This window comes from Arachis duranensis, chromosome 5 (assembly GCF_000817695.3).
Source record: "Arachis duranensis cultivar V14167 chromosome 5, aradu.V14167.gnm2.J7QH, whole genome shotgun sequence".
Taxonomy (NCBI): domain Eukaryota; kingdom Viridiplantae; phylum Streptophyta; class Magnoliopsida; order Fabales; family Fabaceae; genus Arachis; species Arachis duranensis.
Genome location: NC_029776.3, coordinates 83,763,353 through 83,783,232, shown reverse-complemented (window position 1 = coordinate 83,783,232; position 19,880 = coordinate 83,763,353). Strand labels below are relative to the sequence as shown.

Below are 19,880 nucleotides of genomic sequence, written 5' to 3'. Positions count from 1 at the left end.
AAGTAAAGGAAACGAGTTTATTGCTTGGATTTTTGGACCACAGCTTTGAGCTTATGAGCTACAGAGCACAAGGCCCAATACAGACGGTGACAAGAAAACCATGCACATTTAACCAAAAATAGAAATAGGAAAAACAATCTCAGCAGAAAATACTTAAATTGGTTCAACGAATTTTAAATTGGATATGTTGGTGTCATATAAATTTTTATCTTAGAAATCTTTGATACTTCGTCGAACATATTAATTTTTATATTGTTTTCAATCAAATTTTAATGTGTTCGACAAATAAATTTTTAGTAAATTTTATTATAAGATAATTAAATTTTTAAAAAGTATCATTATAAGACAAAGTTTAGTTTTAATGTATTGTTATGTAAAACGTTTAATACAATTATGAAATCATATCTATTTTTTGGATGACTATTTAGTGGTCAATATAACAAGTAATTATTTATGCTGATGTGACGTTATGTGATTAAATACACGTGTAAAATTATTTTACGTCGACGGTATATCAAAATTAAAATCTAAGACAAATTAATTCCCTTTAAAAATAATAAAAAATACATTTTTTATAAGTGAAAATAACTTTTGTATTTGACAAAATGTTAATACATATGATTCAAAATTTTGTGACAACATTTAGATAATACTTAAGAGTGTACCAAAAATCCGAACCAAAATTTGATTTTTAGATATCCTTTCTTCATTTCTTAAATGGATTTTTTTCATTAACAAAAAATAGTAAACATCATCAAATTTTTAGGATAAATCTATTTCATTTTCTAATCATATTTATATCTAAGTCTAATTTCTAAAATTCTTTTGAATATATATATATATATATATATATAGCGGTTTACTCGTCAAAATAATTTTTATGGATGGCACACTAGAACTAGGTGTTTAATGTCACACAGGCGATGAACTTCATCTTCTGGACAAAAAACTGCCCTTTTCGACTAATGGTAATTCTTCAACAGCAAGAGCTGAAGTGCAATTTAGAACTTAAAGATTGAGATATGTAGAACGAGGTTTATTTATCGTACCAGTCAGCATAGCATTTAAGACTAGTCTTACAAAATTCCTGATTTTTGCATCATCAGGTTATATCATGCATACAATCCATAGGCTAATATAATATTGTCCCCTCTTGTTCAAAACTTATGGATGTTCTAAAAAAAATAGCTACCTTAATTGCCAATGTTCTAACCAATAATAACTTGCTAAATCTGTTTTTCTTTCTCTTTTTCTTCTTTTTTGCCTCTTTGAACGTTACTATCACTTTTTAGTTTCTAGTCCATCACTGAATTACAATGACGTACCAAAATATGACAAGTTGACAACATATGTATGCCCAAGATTATCCACAGCGAATCATAAGACAAACATTATAGGTGACCAACTTTGCAGAACAATTTTAGGTAGTTCGAAAGTCACTGCAACAGGGTGAGTTTATATCATAATGCGTATTGATAACAAAGCTACCATAAACATGCACAGAAGTACCCAGTTGCAGGCTACCGATGCAGAAACAGCAATTTTAAGCTGCTGGAAATTCACTGCAAATGATAAATTAGATGTTTACAAATCGGTGCCACAAAACTGGTAGAGACCATAACAATCTTGCCGGAAATACGAAGAATCTTGAATGACTTTTTAACTTTTTTTTTTATTTTAATGCACCTCTCAGCCTTTCTTTGGGGGAAAAAGGAAAAAGTCCCATTGCTATCAATGGGGATCAAGTTTTCCGATTGTGTTATAGACAACAAAAACCAATATGGTTTGATTAAAAGTCAAATGAACCCAAACTATTGCACCAAACCCCTCTGCTTGAAAACATCTAGCATAGCGACTCCAATTTTGGCAGGGGACTCCACAACGGTGACACCAGCTTCCCTCAAGGTTTTGATTTTGTCTTGTGCGGTGCCCTTGCCACCCGAGACAATAGCTGCACAAACGAGCACAAACAAATTCAGGATGTATGGTTGATTTAATACCAATCATAATAAAATTACGTAAAATGAACATATAACTAAGAAGTATCCCAAAGCTAAATGGCCAAAATATCAACTAAACTCCTCCAATCTATAGTGCAGTTTTCAATGAGAACTTCAGTCTTTAATAGAACAGTTTCGAAATGAACGATACTTTCTCCCCTCAACAAACTAAGGGTGCCTCCTCTGTATTAAGCAAATTGTAGCACATTAAGGCTTAAGCATAAGATGCTTTACATGAACTCATTCATATCAAACAACACAGTTCTTGGTCAAACTAAAAGGGAAAACATATAGTAGTTAATAATTGTCACTTGTTAACTAAACTAATAAATTCAAAATCCCTTGACTTGCAAAATAAAAGGCATCAACTGACATTGCGGCATTTAAGGAACTCCATAAATATCAGTTATAAATTGTAAACTAAAACCCATGGCATGGAGAGAAAGGAGCAAAATAAGCATGCATTATGCTATCTAATTCTCCAAAACAAGCAACAAGCCGCATTGGTATGTTCCATTACAAGTCATCAGTTCCACATATATATAAAATATCCTTACCTCCAGCATGGCCCATACGACGGCCAGGGGGAGCAGTTAATCCAGCAATAAATGCAACAACAGGCTTCTCGGTACCACTTGCCTGTATAGAATGCCATTTCAAAGTTAAGAACCGCCTAACATCAACATGGTAGTCTAAAATAACATGATAACTGAGCATGTTTATGATATGTAGCATAAATATCACCGGGCAACACTTTATAACATTTAATATATGCACAACAATATATGGACCTTTTTTCTACTACACATGATCATATATAACAAAATGAATGAACCAAAAGCTTTTAGACCTAGTTAATACAAGCAGAATAACAACAAAACATAAAATTTTGAAAATGTTGGACCAAGAAGAAGATAACATTTAGAAGTGATGGCTAGCAATGAATTGCTTTAATATCCACTCACCCATAAAAAGAGTAATCTATCACTTAAAAGTTAAAACATTTGGAAATTTGGAACAGAATACTGCAGCAGCAAGTTCTACTCATATTATAATTCAGCATAACATAAATACTTTCCTCAAAATCATAATTATAATGTAGGAAACATATTATGAAAGCCTAGCTGTGTTCCTTACTCACAAGATCAAAAACATGTTTTAATTTCTCAAATACTGATAATTAAGTAAAAGACAAAATCATATGCACAGCTAATAATTAAAAACGAACCTTGATTAATGCAGCAGCATCCTCTTCTGCAGTTCCTCCAATCTCTCCAATAAGAATGATACCTGAATTAAACAAACAGAAAGTATTTACAAATGACTCTACCCCATAATTCCCAGAGGAAACACTTCACGATACAAAGAAAATACTCACAGAAGTCACTGCCAAGGATCAGAAGATAGTCAAAACATGCAGTAATATAAATGACAATAAAAGAGATAAAATATGACAACGTACCTTCTGTCTGAGGGTCTGCAATGAATTTCTCAAGGCAATCAACAAAGTTTGTTCCATTAAAGGGATCTCCTCCAATACCGACACATGTGGATTGTCCAAGGCCAACAGCAGTCGTTTGGAAAACCTAAATAGTTAAGAACACATACTTTATCCTTTGTTAAACAATGAACATCATTAATTATGAATCAAAATGAACTTGAATATTCAAATGATAATAACTCCCAGGAATAAAAGCCAGCTATTTGGTAACAAACATGAATGCTGAATCAGTGTTGCTAAACTAAAATTATAAAAGATGCATGCAAGTAGAGGCATTAAATGTCAAGAAACTGAGCAAGAAAATTGATCCATTGAAACCTATAGTTGATTATCGTGCTCCAACTAAGAACTGGAGTGAACCAAAACAGATGATAATTCAAAAAGTGGCATATAAATATTTTATGAATGGTATAATCACAAGTGGAAAAGCAGTAGGTCAATGAACCAATTTTCAACTGAAGAAAAGTGGCAAAAGATACATCAGTATCCCGAGTAGTATGTGCCAATATTTTCCTCTACATACTACCGATATCATATCCCATGAAAAATTTGGGAAAAAAAATTAAAAAGAACCCAATCCAGACAAACAACACTTACCATTTAGCCAAAAAATTCAATTGCATCCACTATTGAACAAACTATATATTCAACTCGAAATCAAAATAATGACTCACCGCTTCATATGTCAAGGTACCAGAACGAGATACAATTCCAATACGGCCAGGTTTATGAATGTAACCAGGCATGATTCCGATTTTGCATTCCCCAGGCTTGATGATACCAGGGCAGTTTGGTCCTATCAAACGAGTTTTGGACTGCTGGTTAAGAGCAGCTTTAACTTTTACCTAGCATAAACACAATAACTTTAGTAATATTTTCAGCAGCAGTGAGCAATATGTAAACTACACTAGTGTAATGGTGCTTAGCAATCGCTCAAGTTCAAACATAAGATTTCATATGATATTTTAATATTAGTCCATAAGTCCAGATTCTCATATCCATTAATACTACCAATAGTTTTATGCGTTTGTCAAGCTAATCTTTCACTACTAAACACTACAATATCAAACCTATAAATAGAACGAAATAGATTTCAAAGAATCAACAATTGAAACCTCTACATGTAATAAGATAAACCTATCTCGGAATAAAAAGGAAAAAAAGTTCTATTTACATAGGTTGTTATAAGTAAGTTCCAAATACCGTTGACCTAATAGAAGAGATTAATTCATAATGCCCAATTAAGCATATAATAACAACCAAACTCTTTCTCACTAGGTGGAATTTCCTATGTATACTATCTTTAGACACATATATTGTGACGATCCCAATCAGCTTCTCTCAATGTGGAATAACTGATAATAACTATTTATACTGGAACTACATAGATGGAATAGGACATGCTGTCTTAAGCCATGTAAATGCTAACATAAAAAAGAAAAAAAGTATAACAAAACCGATGAAGCATCAACGCATCATTTGAGTGTCACACACACATGAATCTTGCATTAAACATAGACAACACATGTCTATACATGTTTACCTCAAAAATTGTTTCGTTGACCGTGACATACTGACACAACATAGACAGTCATCTAAAATTGAAAAAGGAAATAACATATAACTTCCAAGTTCATTAGAAACTTCGAAGAAAATTTTCATTATTGAAACAATGAGATTAAGGCAAGGCAAGGCAAGGTGAAGCTCATATACTTAGGGCATTATGAATAATGAATCAATCTCTACAATTCTACTATATATCTGGTGTACTAGTATCCTACAAATTTGACATTATAGAGTGAGAAAATTACCATATCATGCTGGGGAATGCCTTCAGTGATGCAAACAACAAGATCCAATTCAGCCTCCATGGCTTCCATAATTGCTGCCGCGGCAAAAGGTGGAGGAACATAGATGACTGAAGCATTGGCCTTCGTCTCAGCCTTCGCCTCCGCAACAGTGTTGAACACAGGTAGACCCAAATGCTCCGTACCACCCTTCTTTGGTGTCACACCACCCACCTAATCACCCGCACATAACATCAAACACATAGAGATCAGCCACGTATTCAGTTCAAATCCTTCATTTCACTGACACACATTATTTCATTTCAAGTTTCAACATCACACACATAACAAACGAATAGAACCTAAGGATCGCTAATCCAAATTCAAAATGGGTCAACAAATTCAGCTGATCGCGGAAATGTTGGAAGGAGGAAGGACGGGGAGATTACCATTTTGGTGCCGTATTCGATAGCTTGCTCGGTGTGGAAGGTGCCGTTCTTGCCGGTAATGCCTTGGCAAATGACGCGGGTGGTCTTGTCAACAAAGACGGCGGGGGAGGGAGTGGGACTCGCCGTGAAGTGGCGGATGGAGTGGCCGCGACGGGAGGCGAAGGTGGCGATCAGCTTGGTTAACGCTTGGCGACCCATCTTGTTCGTCCTTGTTCACTGTCTCTGTCTCAGATCTGTGTTGAGTTTGAAACTTTGAATGCAGTGAATTTTCTTCTATGCTCGCTTTTCTGCAACTGATGTTCACTTGTCTAATTTGCTTTCCTTAGGGCAAGCGCAATTTTCTGTGACAAAAAATTAAAATAAAATAAAAATTCAAAAAAAAAAAAGAAATAATTGAAGTAAGAATTTTGGCCTAAAAGGCTAAAACATTTGGGCTTATTGATGTTTGGGGAAGAATAATCGAATTCATGTATAGATATTATTCATGTTCCAAAAAAAACTGATATGTATTATTTTTTATTTAATTTGTCTTGTTAAATCTATTAAGAATATAAATTTACGACCTTATTATATATGTATAACGGATATTTATGTATTTGAATTTTACCTTAACATCTGATATTCTAATCACATCTTTCATCGAGTTATAATTCAAATGGCATAATCTCTTCATACTCACATAGAAGTCACGAATTTCAGTCTCATTCTTAACTTAAAAAAAAAATTTCTAATCACATTTTGTCCATTATTAAATACTAATTTATTTTTATGTTTATTATCTGGAAACAAAATTATTTTTACTTATTCGGTAGCACATAATTAAATGTAATTGCATGTCTATTTTATCCCATGTTTCACTATCTTTTCTATTATTTATTGGACATTTTTTATTTAGGTATTCAATGTCTCATAAGAACATGATTCTTTTGGTACTGATTACTCTATAATTTATAACCAACTTAGATTGATTAAATTGTTAACTTACTTGTTTTATGTATAGAGCTCAAATTGGCTTATAGATTAATCTTTGGTTTGGTCAACTAGAAAATGATACTAAAAAAAATCAAAATTACTCTATAGTCTATACATTGCTATAGTAGCAATTAGCAAAATGAGACTTGGTCAATCCATAAATTTTCTTAATATATAATCTAGGAAATATATAATTAAAGTATAAGTGCTCAAAGTACTAAATTCACCCTAATTTTTTCACGGGAAAAATTGTTACAGAGACCGAAGTGTTGCCAGAAATTTACTGTTTGAATAAACTTTTATGGCTCTGAATCGGATTGCAACCACATATTTCTGTAACATGTATCTAGCAATCGCATTTTCAGCAATCTATTCAAGATGCACAGCATCAGTGTTTTCATACTTTTAGAAGAACCTAGAGTTAGAATCATTTTAGAGCGGGGATTCGTTTGGACAAAATATATCCATCCTAAGTTCCTAACCAGTTGCGCAGATACAACACTCAAATCTCACGTTTTTAGTTGTATTTGCTATTCTTAAAATTCTGCAGAAGAAATAATAAAAAGAAAAAAGCCTAACTAAAGAGAATATTTCCTTGTCATGAAAAACACTGGTAACACTATAAGTATATCATTAACATAGAAGAAAAGATTAACTATGGACTCCATAATAATTTATTTTCACATTACTTCGTTAAAAAATTTTTATCAGAATTTTCTGCTCACTACAATGAATATGTCAATCAATCGGTTCTTTACACTTTAATCGACAAGAAAAAGGGAGGGGTTGGAGGACAGCCTATTCATCTTCCTTATAATATAAAGTAAAAAGAGAAAACCTAGTTATCTTACCTTATACAGTATACACTGAAAAATATATGTAATCATCTGCCTAAATAAACCAAAGTTAGCAGCAATGTAAGTTATTTCCTGGTGTGGTAAGCCAAAGATCATGGTGTTCGTATATCACCTTCACAGAACTTCCATGATCCATCTTCTTGCCTCTTGAGGATATACTTAACTTTATAAGTGCTGTAATTAATTAAAAATTGAAGTTAATGAAAAAATGACAGAAGCCAGGAAGTAGTGCAAAATGTTACAGGAAAAGGGGGGAAAATTGAATGGAGAAAATAATGAAGGATAGCAAAAATGATAGGTCTGTCTAGCCAATAGATCACAGAAAAATACAAGGTTATGCAAGTAAACTATATACCTGTAGTAATTTGGGTTCTTTTGCTGAGAATCATCAACTAGTTCCGCTGCTTCCTCTAGGAGAGCCTCTATTTCTGCCATGTCTACTCCACTCCCATCTGATAGAATGTCCGCTCGTAGGGCAGACAATTTTAGCAAAACAAACCTCCAGTAACAAGATCTTTCATTTGCCGCATCAGCCAAAGCTTGCCACTGCCAAAGATAGCACCGATTAGTTTTTCCCCCCTCTTTGTTGTGATGAATGAATTTGTATTATGTGATAATTTTACTTAATTTCATTCAATTCTAACTTTCATAAACCAACAAATTATGAGTATCTTGACTTCAAATGCCAGAAATCACCCATTACAAGCAAACAAGAATTTGAATGAGAGGAGATTAAATAATAGTCATAGCATAGGCTACCTGAGCAAGCATGGACTCATCAAGGACTTGAGCTAGGGAAGTAACTACATGGCTAGGTCCCAAAGCTTCAGCTTTGATTGCTTGCCATTGTTTAACAAGCTTTTCAGCCTCTTCCAAAGGCATCACCAGCCTCCTGTACACATTAACATGGGATGATGATTTGCTAAGAGAGGCGCGCAAATCACTTTGATTTCCGGCATCGGACTGCTGCAAAAATGGTTGCTTAACTATTGCAAAGATTTTCTTCATTCTGCCAGCAATGTTACTACCCCTGATGTAAGCAGGGCCCATAGTGCAGTCAGCAGAAGAATCTGTTGTCCAAGCACTGTTATTATTGGCTCTAGTTGAAGTCCAATGAGAGCTGCTCTTGCTTAAGTTCATTCCAAACAACTTGACAGTAGCAAAAGCAATACAACCAAGTACAGTAATGTATGTTATTCTTCCAAATATGTGTGGATGAGTGTAGGGACCATCCCAAATTCCATTGCGATGAGTGCCTAGACTTCTGTTCACTTGAACAGGTGATTCGTGAAGACTGCTTCCATTTTCATCTTTGCCAGATAGCAATGAATTCTGCAAATCAGTAGGAGTCAGTTGTTTGACTGCATACCCTATATTTGGAGAAGAGCTTGTATAGGAGCGAGGTTCCTCAAGATCTCTTCGTTCTAATGAACCAGATGAGGACAGAGGTCTATGACATATAGTAGGCACCAATTGTGGAGCTCCACTACCTTTCTTGCTTCCTGGAAACTTCTTTTGAGCATTAAAGAAATTGACCTGCACAGATGTAGATCGAAACACGACGTTTTGTTAAAATTAAGGAGGCAGCAGATGAGTTGTTGCCTACTACTACTACAATGGATCTCACCAGAGCAGGAGAACAATCTTTAGTATCTGGAAACAAAGCAAGTGCAGAATCCTTCAGCCATTTTTCCTGGTTAATTTCAGCAAGTGGTCTTCGATAAGAAAACAGAAACTCTAAATTTTATGACAAAACACTAAGATGAAGGACAAAACATTTTTCTTGAAGCATTACAGCTGTTATCTTGTGGAAAAAATATAATACATAATGAAGCCCAATCAGAACAGAAGTTTGTTAATTTTTTTCCCGACTATAAAAATCCAATTTTCAATGAAAGCAAACTCTACATAAATTATTGGAAAAGTATGGCAGTAAAATATGCATTATATTTTAGGCTAGACATTAAAAGCATTAAGTAATCCAAAATACACTACTTTGGAAACCCATCTGATAGATAATAGCACACACTGGACAGGAGGAGCCCAGGTCTATCGTTAAGGTCATCTAACAGACTAACACTACAATGGGGCTGCCGGAAGATGAGGTGGTGTCGCTAAAAGTTTAAAACTATCACCAACTTCGCATGCTACATAATACCAAAAAAGCCGCATAAAATTAAAAAGATACATGATCAGAGTGGCAACCAAAATAAGAAGCTGCATGAATAAGAGAAATACCAATGATGGGTTTTCAACAGAAGCATCCATTATTGCCTTTCCCAAGACCGATTTATGTTTTGGATTTGAGTTCAGCTCAAGCTGCTTAAGCTTTTCAACTGCATCAGCCTCTGTACTCTAGAATTTAAGGCCAAAAAAAGTTGATGAATTATGATGAAGAACTCCAGGGGGAATGTAAAGGGAGGATACAAATTAAAACTGCAACATAATTTTTAAATGCTTCTGGAAGGCCGAAATGATTAATAGAGTTAACATGAAATGAAAGAAAATACCTGGCCAAGAAGGAATAAGCAAAAAGCTTCCTCAAACTTCAGATCAATGCCCTCAGAAGCTATTAAACATTCACATATGTTTTTCGCTTTGTTAATCTACATATATTAATATAAACAATTAATATTAGCATGAAACTTACAAAGGCAATGTTAGATAGCACTATGAAATATGGACTATAAGAGAAGAATTCAAATATCCCTATAATAATTAAGCTTCAGAGAAGAGTATTACCAACTCTTTTTGCTTGCTTGAAAATCCAAGTGCCAAATGAGCAATAAATACTCTATATAAACAGTTTGAATCAATTACTACCCTTTGATTTTGTGATTCAATTGTCTTCTTATTCTTTCGCATCACTGCTAAGTTATCCCAAGGTAGAAGATCAACTATCTCACCAGCCAGCAAACTATTGAATGCTTGGCTTAGAAATGAAGGCCAGTCTTGCACTTGGCATGAAGCTTCAACATCAAGACCCTGTCTGAGCAATTCACGCAAAGCCGCAATAGCACCTCGCCTTCGATCAAAATTCTCAACAGAATTAGGCATGCTCAGAAGTTCTAAGGTGCAAGCAGGTGCAAGCTCTTCTAGAGATTCTTCAATCTAGAAATCATCAAAAGCATCCTCAGGGTGTGTTCCATTCCTAATCTTGAGATATGAAATGTGATAATACAAAGAGGAAGGAGGTTGATGTCTCAAAATTAAATGTTTTCAAACATGAATGCAGGAACTACTACTTCTCCAGCAAAAAACAAGTATGAAAAAGGAAAGATGTGAACAATTAAGAATGTCATGAACACATAATGGAGACTTCCAAGAGTGATAAATGGTTGCAAAATTAAATAAGTACTCTAAAGATATTAATATGTAAATATACTATAGTTATTGACAACACATAGTAAGATATTCATGAAGCTTGCCTAAAGTACATATTAGTGAAGCTTCCTGAATCATTGTAAGCAATAGCAATTGATTTTGTTGACATGCACAATAATATTTTCACTAAATAAGATACTGAATTATTCCAAGAACTCACTTAATATGCCACAGTTGTGGAAACAACAATGAAGAGTATAGCATTTTACATTGGTGGACATTAATTATCTTTTTTCTTCTGTTGAAAGACTGTATGAGATTTATATGGTCCAATATCGCGTTTGTTTGGTATATGTTAATATGTTATATACAGAAAACCAGCTAATAACACAGAGATCTTAAGTGAAATTATACCCTTTAAAAATGTTTCTTACTTGGGATAGCAGAGTCATTTTTGCAAGAGATGGTTTACTCCTTAGAAGACACTGGGCGCGAGCAAGAGCTTCAAAACCTTGAGAAACTTTGTTCTTCTCAAAGCCAGCCTTTGCAATTGCACACTTAAAGAAAACACCTATGATAAGGAATGGGTACATAACAAGATTGCTACAAATTGAGAAAGTAATATCTTGATGTCTGGGTCCACATTTCATACCTCAGCTAGTGCCATAGAAAGAAGCAAATCATCTGTGTAAGGTTTGGCATCTTGATGCTGAAGATTCGCCCGTCCAGTCTCTAATACAAGCTTTGATTCTCCAACCTAATTAGAAGAAATATAAAGGAGACAATAAATATTTCATCCCCAAAAAAAGCTAGAGAAACCATGCAAACAAACCAAAAGAAAAACATCCAAAATGACTAAGTGCATGTCAAGCTCACTTCATGAAGTAGGCACAGGGCAGCAGGCAACCAAGACCAAGGAATTCGAAGGGAGGATTTAGGGGGAATCTTTTCCTTCAGATCACCAGCATATTCTGGCTCAAATAGAAGCTTATCCCTGACATCCATCAGCAGATCCTGTAAACCAACTTCAGATCAGAGAAATAAGAGAAACTCAATTCAGATACCACCAATTGATGATCATTTCTATACCAGGCGAGATGCAACAACATCCAAGGAATAACCCTCTTCAATTTCTGCATTTTTCAAACCCATAACTGCTTTAACGATTTCATCTTTCTCAGCTCGATCAGGAACACCAATGAGCTGCAAAATGGTATGAACAGCACAAAAAACATAAATATTAATTGTAAATAAGCACTATCCAGCATCCAAGTCGAACATTACAGTATAATAGGAAAAAGATGGAATGTTAAGCAACCAAAACAAGATAAGAAGATGAAGATTCCTTCTACTCCCTTTATTCAGCAGTACAACTCTGACATTGTGACATACTTTTTCTTTGAATAAATTAACCATATTATTTCAGTAGAAAAGTTTATAAACCACCAATAAGTCAACAATCAAGTGCTCTCTTCTTCCATGACTTCAAACACAATTGAGCTAAATTTCCCATTATTTTTCTTCAACATCCGGGATTTGATTGCCCATAATTCATTATCCTTCCTTCCCAATTCCTCAATGAAAGTAACATACACAGATACAATAGGATAAAAAAGGACTAAAAAAGGTAGCTTCCGTTACCTGGTAGCAAGAAACAGGGATTTCAACAGTTGATTTCAACTGAGCATTTTCAATAATGCGGGTATCAACGGGCTTCAATCTTCTCCTCTCGAGCACAACATCACTCTTCCCCGCGTGTAACCCAACGCAGAATGAAGAACCACAAAACCCGGAACCCACATCGCCATGAATACCCGAAAATGGAACCTTCAAATCAAAGGAACCAACGCGAGCAAAGTAACGCAGAGATGAAGGAGCGATCGCTGAAGCATTCGCAAATGCCATGAGCTATCATTCCCCCAAAACGAAAAAAGGAAAAAGCACAATGCACCCCCTGAAACCCTAATTTTTCGAAAATCCGATTCAGCTTCAACTCTAACTTCGCATTTTCTGCAGTTTTTTTTGAATTCTCAGAATCGCATTCTGAATTTAATGGACATTAAAAAGAAAAAAAAAAGTGACCATAAAGAAGGTTCTTCTCGAGAGTGAGAGTGAGAGTGTGAAAAGCGTTGCAGACTTGCAGTAGTTAGAACTTAGAAGAGGAAAAAGGGAGGGAGATTAATTCCCATTCCCAAAGAGGAAAATCTAATTAACGAGCGAGTGTTTTTAATTAGCTGAAATAAAGTTTGATTAGAGAAATGGAACCTTCTTTTTCTTCTTTCTGTAAAATTCAATATAGCTTTGTTCTTCTTTTTTGTTTTATTTTCTTTTTAATTTTAACTTTAATTTGTTACTATGGCAAAGAAAAAGCTAAAACCCAGTTGGCCTTGTAGTGTGAGTTTGATGTGAAAATTGCAAAACAGAAAAAAGAATCAAATGATTGAGACCGATCTATGTTGAGTGTAAGGTTCAGAGTTTGTGCAATCTAATTTTAGCAATTTTATTGGAACATTCTTTTTTCAATATCTCCTTATTTACTGAGACTTAATGTATATCAAAATGTAAAAATAAATAATTTTAAAAAAATTATTTTGTCATAAACTAATTTTTTTTAACAAGACTTGAATTTACAATCCCTTAAATAAATATAAAAAAATTATGCCATTTAAAATATAATTCATTAGTCTCATCAACTAAATTTTAGTGCACAAATATTGATAGCTTTTTTTTATTTAAAAAATGAAAAAGAGGTTATACTCTTATAGAATAATATTATTTGTTAGTATTATTTAGTTTTGATAGAACAAGCTGAAGGCCTGAAACAAAACAAGTGAACCTTAAACCCAGTGATAATTATTAATTAAAGCTGACACGAAGAAAAATAATTTATTTCCCGCCTGTGACTGTGAGCGCCGAAGAAGAGAATCTCAATGGCGCGCGGAAAGAAGAAGAACGTCGACGAAGCCGAAGCAACAGACATGGATCCCTCAACAAACTCTGAAGCCACAGAGCGCAAGAGGCTCAAGGCGTTGGCGTTCTCCACCGGCATTCTCTCCGACGTTCCCGACGGCGATGCCGGTTCCGTCCACCTGAAGCCGTCATCGACGGTGGCGAAGCACCACGGTAAGGACATCATCAAGAAGTCTCAGAGGAAGAGCACAAGGTTCCTCTTCTCGTTCCCCGGCCTCCTTGCTCCCATCGCCGGCGGTAAGATCGGCGAGCTCACGGATCTAGGAACGAAAAACCCTATTCTCTACCTCGATTTTCCGCAGGTTATCCCCATTTTTAAATTTAATTTGAACTTTTTATGCTAAAATGAAATTTTACTTGAGTTTTGTTTGTAATTGAGAGCGAGATGGTAGTGTGTTGGAGATAGTATAATTAGCTCTTATTTAGGTTAACTTCGTGTTTCATTTGAAAAAAAAAAAGTGTATAGTTTAGCTACTCACTGCTTTGTTTTCAATGTTTCGAAGGATGCGATTTTGTTGTTCTTAGTTGCTAGGGTCAACTATGATGAGGCAGAAAGAGAGAAGGAACTGCGAGAATAACTGAAGATAGAAAATGAGAAGATATTTTATCTTCACCATGCGATCATCTACCCTGGTTTTGTACCAATTGTGATTTAACTGCCTACTGCAGTTTGTAGCTAATTCTAACAACTTGGTTTTGGAATAGCCGCCACATAAATTGTAAATACTGTATTATAGTTTCAGTACTAAGGATGTTTTGGGTTTCTGATTGAAATAGTATGAGTATGAGCGGTTGCTTGCTTTGGATGGACTATAAGTGTTGGGTTTGTTGTTTTATGTTTTGGTATCTAAAGTGATTTCTCTTACCTTCCAGGGCCAAATGAAGTTATTTGGTACAATTGTATATCCCAAGAACAGATACCTGACTCTACAGTTCTCCAAAGGTGGGAAGAATGTAATGTGCGAAGATTCTTTTGATAACATGGTTGGCTTTCTATCCCACTTCATTGTTATCTTCATTTTTGTTGACTCCTGATCTAGATAGTGCAAGTTAGATTGATGCTTAAGGTGCTCAATTAAATAAATTTCTCCTTGTTACTTCCTATCCCAGGCTTTTAATATATTCATTTCATGATGGGTGAATAGGTTCGTAGTTAACAGTATGGTCTATCATAAGACACACTGGTATTCTTTCCCTTGTTAGTGGGAAAATGCATTGTTGTTATTGTTGTTGTTTCATTGTATATATTACTGTAGTTTCAATTCCTATGTTTACTCTATGTAACATACAGATGTCTAGATCTAGCAATGCTTTGTGTTCTTCCTGAATCTCTTGCTTTTAGTCTAGGAACTATGATCTTATGCATGTCTTTCTGATTGTTCATTTGCAATTTTGTGTTTCCTGTAATTGGGATTTTCTGCATGAAGTAATTGATAATTTCAAGCTTTCAATAGATTGTATTTTCGGATGCATGGTGGATTGGGAGGAAAGATGAGAATCCAGAAGAAGCTAAGCTGGAATTTCCTAAAGAATTGCATGAGGTTAGCAATATTTACAATGTCACAGTTACCTAATTATAGAGACAACTGTTGCGTGCTTCTATATTTGGCTGGAAAAATGAAATCTCCCCCCTTCCAACCCTCCTCCTTCCTCTCTTGTGTGGCTGATACAACTGTTTGGAGTTTCTTTCTATTTCAGGGACAGCAAGCTGAATATGACTTTAAAGGGGGTGCAGGTGCAAATTCTGCAGTTAATAAAGCTGTGCACAAAACCGAAATTCAATATGCAGAATCAGATTCACCAAAGACACCAGTTGACAATGATTTATCAGATAGTGAAATGAATTCAAAAGATACGAAGGAAATGGTCCCAGTCCGCCATTCAGGAAGAATTACAAGGAAATCATATAAGTATGACCCTCTTCTATATTAGTTTACTTGATGTGTGCCAGTATAAAGTCATGAAAAATGATCATGGTTTGGTCATGATAGCAGGAGATTAAATAAAATTATTAAGAATTCCTTATTTTTAAATGCTTGCCTATGGACATGCTTTGTAATAGGAGACATTCTTCAATCTATGTATTCAACTCCTCTTACTCAAGAAAGGCTTTTTAATTCTTGTTGATGATAATGTTGATGTGTAAACAGAATTCTTCCATATTTCTTTATGCATATTGCTAACTGGACATGAAATCATGAAAAGTTATGGTGTTCTTATAAACACATTATTGCCATATTGTGAAGTTGTGCTGGAACCAGGGGCCTAGTCTGCCTTAAAACTTAGTGCTAAAATGTTCATATATAATTTTCTGTTAAACTATTTTGCTGAGTTATTTAGGAGGATGATCTGACTTAAATTAGTATTTTTGTGACTGAAGGCCGTACTCATGTGGTTCTTTTTTTGGACCAGATTTGCAGAACTTTCCTCTGATGATGGTTCTGGTGCAAGCAGCCCCGACCTTTCTGAAGATGAAGAAAAATTGGTACAAGTTGATGCTATTGTAGACGATCACCAGATTGAATAATTTTAGTAGTCTATTTTGGATCCCCTTGATATTCGGGGGTAAAAAGTTCAGGATTTAATTCTACGTATAAAAATTCCACTCCCTTGATACTTTTACCCTCATTACTTGCAACTGTGTTCAACATTATTTGTCCTTTTTGTTTTTTATTTCTTTGATCATCATTAAAATGTTGGAATTTAGAAATTCATTGATCTTATATTTTATATTGAAGTTTTATTCTATCTTTGTTAACTCGTCAATACAGGGAAAAAGCCCATGCTCTGTAGTTGTTGGCATTGATAATGAGGATACAACAGAAGTGAATCAAGTCCGTGAGGAAAATAAAGAGCATGCTTCAGGCTTAAAATCTAAGAAAGTTCCTCGATCTGCTTCAGCCACTGCAAATAATGAAGTTGTGTCTAGTAACAATGCTTCACTTGTCCAGCCTACTATAGGGGCATTATTCAAGAAAGCAGAAGAGAAGGTAAGGTTTTGACACTGTAAGCAGGACCAGCATTTAATTTCAGTATATGTCAATATTAGTCTACTCTTTTTCTTTTTTCTATTAATTAAGATTCTCTGTAGTCGAATATTGCGCATCCTCTCAGTTTATAGTTCAACATACAGGATATTTATTAGTCTTTTTAGATGTAGATCTTATGTTTTTTCTTGGATATGTAAGTTCCCTCTGGCAATTTCTATGAATGAAAGTTTGATCTTCTATAAAAGAAAAAAAGGGCATCGAAGATATGGAGGTGCTTTTTGAATTGCATCTCTAATTAATTTAGAAAATGTTTCTTAGCCTCTTGCTAGACACTGGGTTATGTAATCTTTTAATGGTGGTTTGAAATCAAATCTTATTTGATCATGGATTTAAGATTTTGTCATATGACCTCCATTTTCTAATATTCTTTTGGAAGATTTGAAGATGTACTTGCTTCGTTTTCTTTTCTTTCTTTTTTTTGGTTGGGTGGTGGGGTTCTTCCTTTTAGATAACGTAAATCAGCACAAGAATAAGGTCTTTACCTTGTGACCTGGAAGTCATGAGTTAAAATCTACCTACATCTACTTTCCTTAAACATCACTAGGTGGGAGCCTTGTCTAATGTCTAGGTTGCCTGTTTTAAAACGTGGAGATTTTTCACTTCTGATAACTATCCATGCATGCAATGAGAACACATGATTGTTCATCTCAATCAAGTGTCTCTGCATGATACTCTTTGGAAGATCTTAAGGTCTCAATTCTCAATATCTTGCCTTCACACCAAGATGAATTTGAATAATCTGAATGCTTGTATATATTTAATGGTCAAATTCCTTTTTGTGTTTCAGAAGGCTTCGACAAGGAAACCTCAATCATCTAAAGGTTGTAAAACTTTTGTTTCTTTATATAATTATCAGCAATTGGATTTGTGAAAATTGAATGATAAAACTATTGGTGTTTTTCAGTTACTGGCCAGAAATTGCAGCCTGGTGGTTCAAAAAGAAAGATTGATCAGGTCCTCATTTTCCTGAATATACTTCCTTCAAGTGGGATGAGAATCATCTTAATAGCAGTAAGTGGTTCAACGTTGGAATATGATAAAAGCTAATAAATTGGCTATTGTTACAGGATGCAGGAACCAAAAAACGGGCAAGGAAGACCAAGGACAAAACTTTCGGTGAATATCCTCCTATCCAACTTAACTCTCTATTGGCTGTGTTTTTATCATTATTAAAATGTCGAAATTCAATCTAAGATGAATGGATCTATGGATATTTCTTTGGAAGTCCTACGTAAACTTTGAGTAGCTATTAATCTTAGATAAGTTTTGGCCCTATTGATATGTCATTGTCCTACGCAATATATGGTTGTTTTCTGAACTCTGATATAATCCCTGCCTGAACATCAACAAATCAGTAGAAACTAGAAGACGTTTTATGTTTTTTCTTATTGTTCTTCATGTAGCTGTCCAAAGGGCAGCCCAGTACACAAGCATCCCATGTTAACGCAGGGTCCGGCAAAGGGCTGCACCTAAAGGGTGTAATGTAGGCAGCCTAACCTAATAATTGCATTAGTGGCTGATTCTATGGCTTGAACCCAAGACTTTGAGGTCATACGGAAATAACTCAACCGTTATTTGTTTTTTATTTTTTTTTCTTTTTCGGGAGTTACCAATCTGCATTAAAGGCTGCTTCTTTTCCGTAACTAAATGTCGGTTTTTCGTCTTCTAAAGTTTCTAAAATCTTCTATCTTAATAAGTCATTCACTAACAACTTTGGCAAACTTACCATGTCTGCTATTTTTCAGATGAACATATTACAGTAAAAAGCAAGGGGCATAAGGTAACTTTTTCCCTTTTAAGTCCATGATTTTACTTATTGGTTGATGCTTATCATAATGTTAAACAGCTCAGCAACTTATATAGGAAGTAAATCTTAGAATTTCTACTGGTTCTCCCGTTCTTTCATGGATTAGCTTTGCTTTCGATAATTGTTTGCCACAAAATGCATTTTGCCATCTCTCAATTTCCTTTTGTTCTGTCTTTGATATTTAAGTTTTCTACTAATACTTTGAGGAACACTCTTTGACTTTATTTTCTTTCTTGAATTTTGATCACTGATTTTTCCGTACCTGCATGAGTGCACTTGCTTCTTGTTTGTCTCTGGTTTCGCATTATATCGTATACTAGGGTTTTAGTACCTTTTTTTTTTTTTCACAATGTTTGAATTGGGATATTTTTCCCATTGATCACTTTGGGATTCAATACACTGCCTATTCTGAAAATGTACTCGTTTATCTATGAACCTCTCCCTCTCATGCTCTCTTCTAATAAAACTTGAATTAGCATTTGCACTGCAATATGATTCCTTGGCACTTTTCAATATAGGTTGAAGATGATGATGACGATGATGATGACGATGATGATGATGACGATGATGATGATGATGATGATGATGATGATGACATTGAAGAATTTTCAAATGCTTCAGAGGTAATTGTTCCTGATACACATGGCTGCATTTGCATGCATGTAGTTCTGTAACCACTGCTAGTTTTTCAATCATCTGAACTGTATTTTATGTTTTTTTTTTTTAATTTTCTTATTTTATTTAGGATGATAATGATGGCGATGATGATGATAGCGATGAAGACTGGACTGCCTGAGAGTGTGATATGAAACGCCGTTATTAGGCACAGAGATGATAAGGCATAGGTGATGTGGTGACCTTGAAGTCATTATGATGGATGAACTGTGATGATATTCCACTGCTTACCTATCTCTCCAGTGCATACATTAGAGAAGGGGTTTAAGATCGAGAGAGAGAGAGAATGAAATTTGCTCACTATTTGGTGTTTACCACTTCAGTCTTCATCTTGCAAAATTGAAGTTCTTATAAGTTGTTGGGTATATGAAGATGGTAAGATGACAAAATCTTATATTTGTGTAGTGTAAATTGTACGCTTAGTACTTCATATCTGAAATAGTGGACAAGGACTTAATTATACATATTGCACGTAGCAATTATGATTA

General features: G+C 34.7%; 3 protein-coding genes across 4 annotated transcripts; 1 reads left to right on the top strand and 2 right to left on the bottom strand.

The window, feature by feature from the left end:
- Positions 1-1,527: 1,527 nt before the first annotated feature.
- Positions 1,528-6,071, bottom strand: LOC107489956 (succinate--CoA ligase [ADP-forming] subunit alpha-2, mitochondrial). Its single transcript, XM_016110722.3, has 7 exons — positions 5,738-6,071; positions 5,313-5,522; positions 4,176-4,346; positions 3,463-3,586; positions 3,229-3,290; positions 2,558-2,639; positions 1,528-1,951 (listed from the first exon to the last, which is right to left on the bottom strand). Exons 1-7 carry the CDS (start codon positions 5,933-5,935, stop codon positions 1,812-1,814), a joined length of 987 nt encoding a protein of 328 aa, XP_015966208.1. The 5' UTR covers positions 5,936-6,071; the 3' UTR covers positions 1,528-1,811.
- Positions 6,072-7,367: 1,296 nt separating this feature from the next.
- LOC107489955 (plastid division protein CDP1, chloroplastic) lies at positions 7,368-13,209 on the bottom strand. Its single transcript, XM_016110721.3, has 12 exons — positions 12,532-13,209; positions 11,980-12,093; positions 11,767-11,904; positions 11,543-11,647; positions 11,325-11,447; positions 10,309-10,677; positions 10,077-10,172; positions 9,805-9,921; positions 9,194-9,259; positions 8,326-9,102; positions 7,922-8,112; positions 7,368-7,740 (listed from the first exon to the last, which is right to left on the bottom strand). The coding sequence occupies exons 1-12, from the start codon at positions 12,793-12,795 to the stop codon at positions 7,659-7,661; spliced, it is 2,442 nt and encodes an 813-aa protein (XP_015966207.1). The 5' UTR covers positions 12,796-13,209; the 3' UTR covers positions 7,368-7,658.
- Positions 13,210-13,698: 489 nt separating this feature from the next.
- On the top strand, positions 13,699-19,880 carry LOC107489954 (DNA-binding protein RHL1). 2 transcript variants are annotated; one of them, XM_016110720.3, is made up of 12 exons: positions 13,699-14,162; positions 14,734-14,844; positions 15,315-15,401; positions 15,559-15,770; positions 16,273-16,345; positions 16,632-16,850; positions 17,701-17,731; positions 17,815-17,864; positions 17,978-18,026; positions 18,656-18,690; positions 19,236-19,340; positions 19,463-19,880. In XM_016110720.3, the coding sequence occupies exons 1-12, from the start codon at positions 13,821-13,823 to the stop codon at positions 19,511-19,513; spliced, it is 1,365 nt and encodes a 454-aa protein (XP_015966206.1). In that variant the 5' UTR covers positions 13,699-13,820; the 3' UTR covers positions 19,514-19,880. The 2 variants fall into 2 exon arrangements, with proteins under 2 accessions (XP_015966206.1, XP_015966205.1); XM_016110719.3 differs by having other exon boundaries at positions 13,700-14,162; positions 17,698-17,731.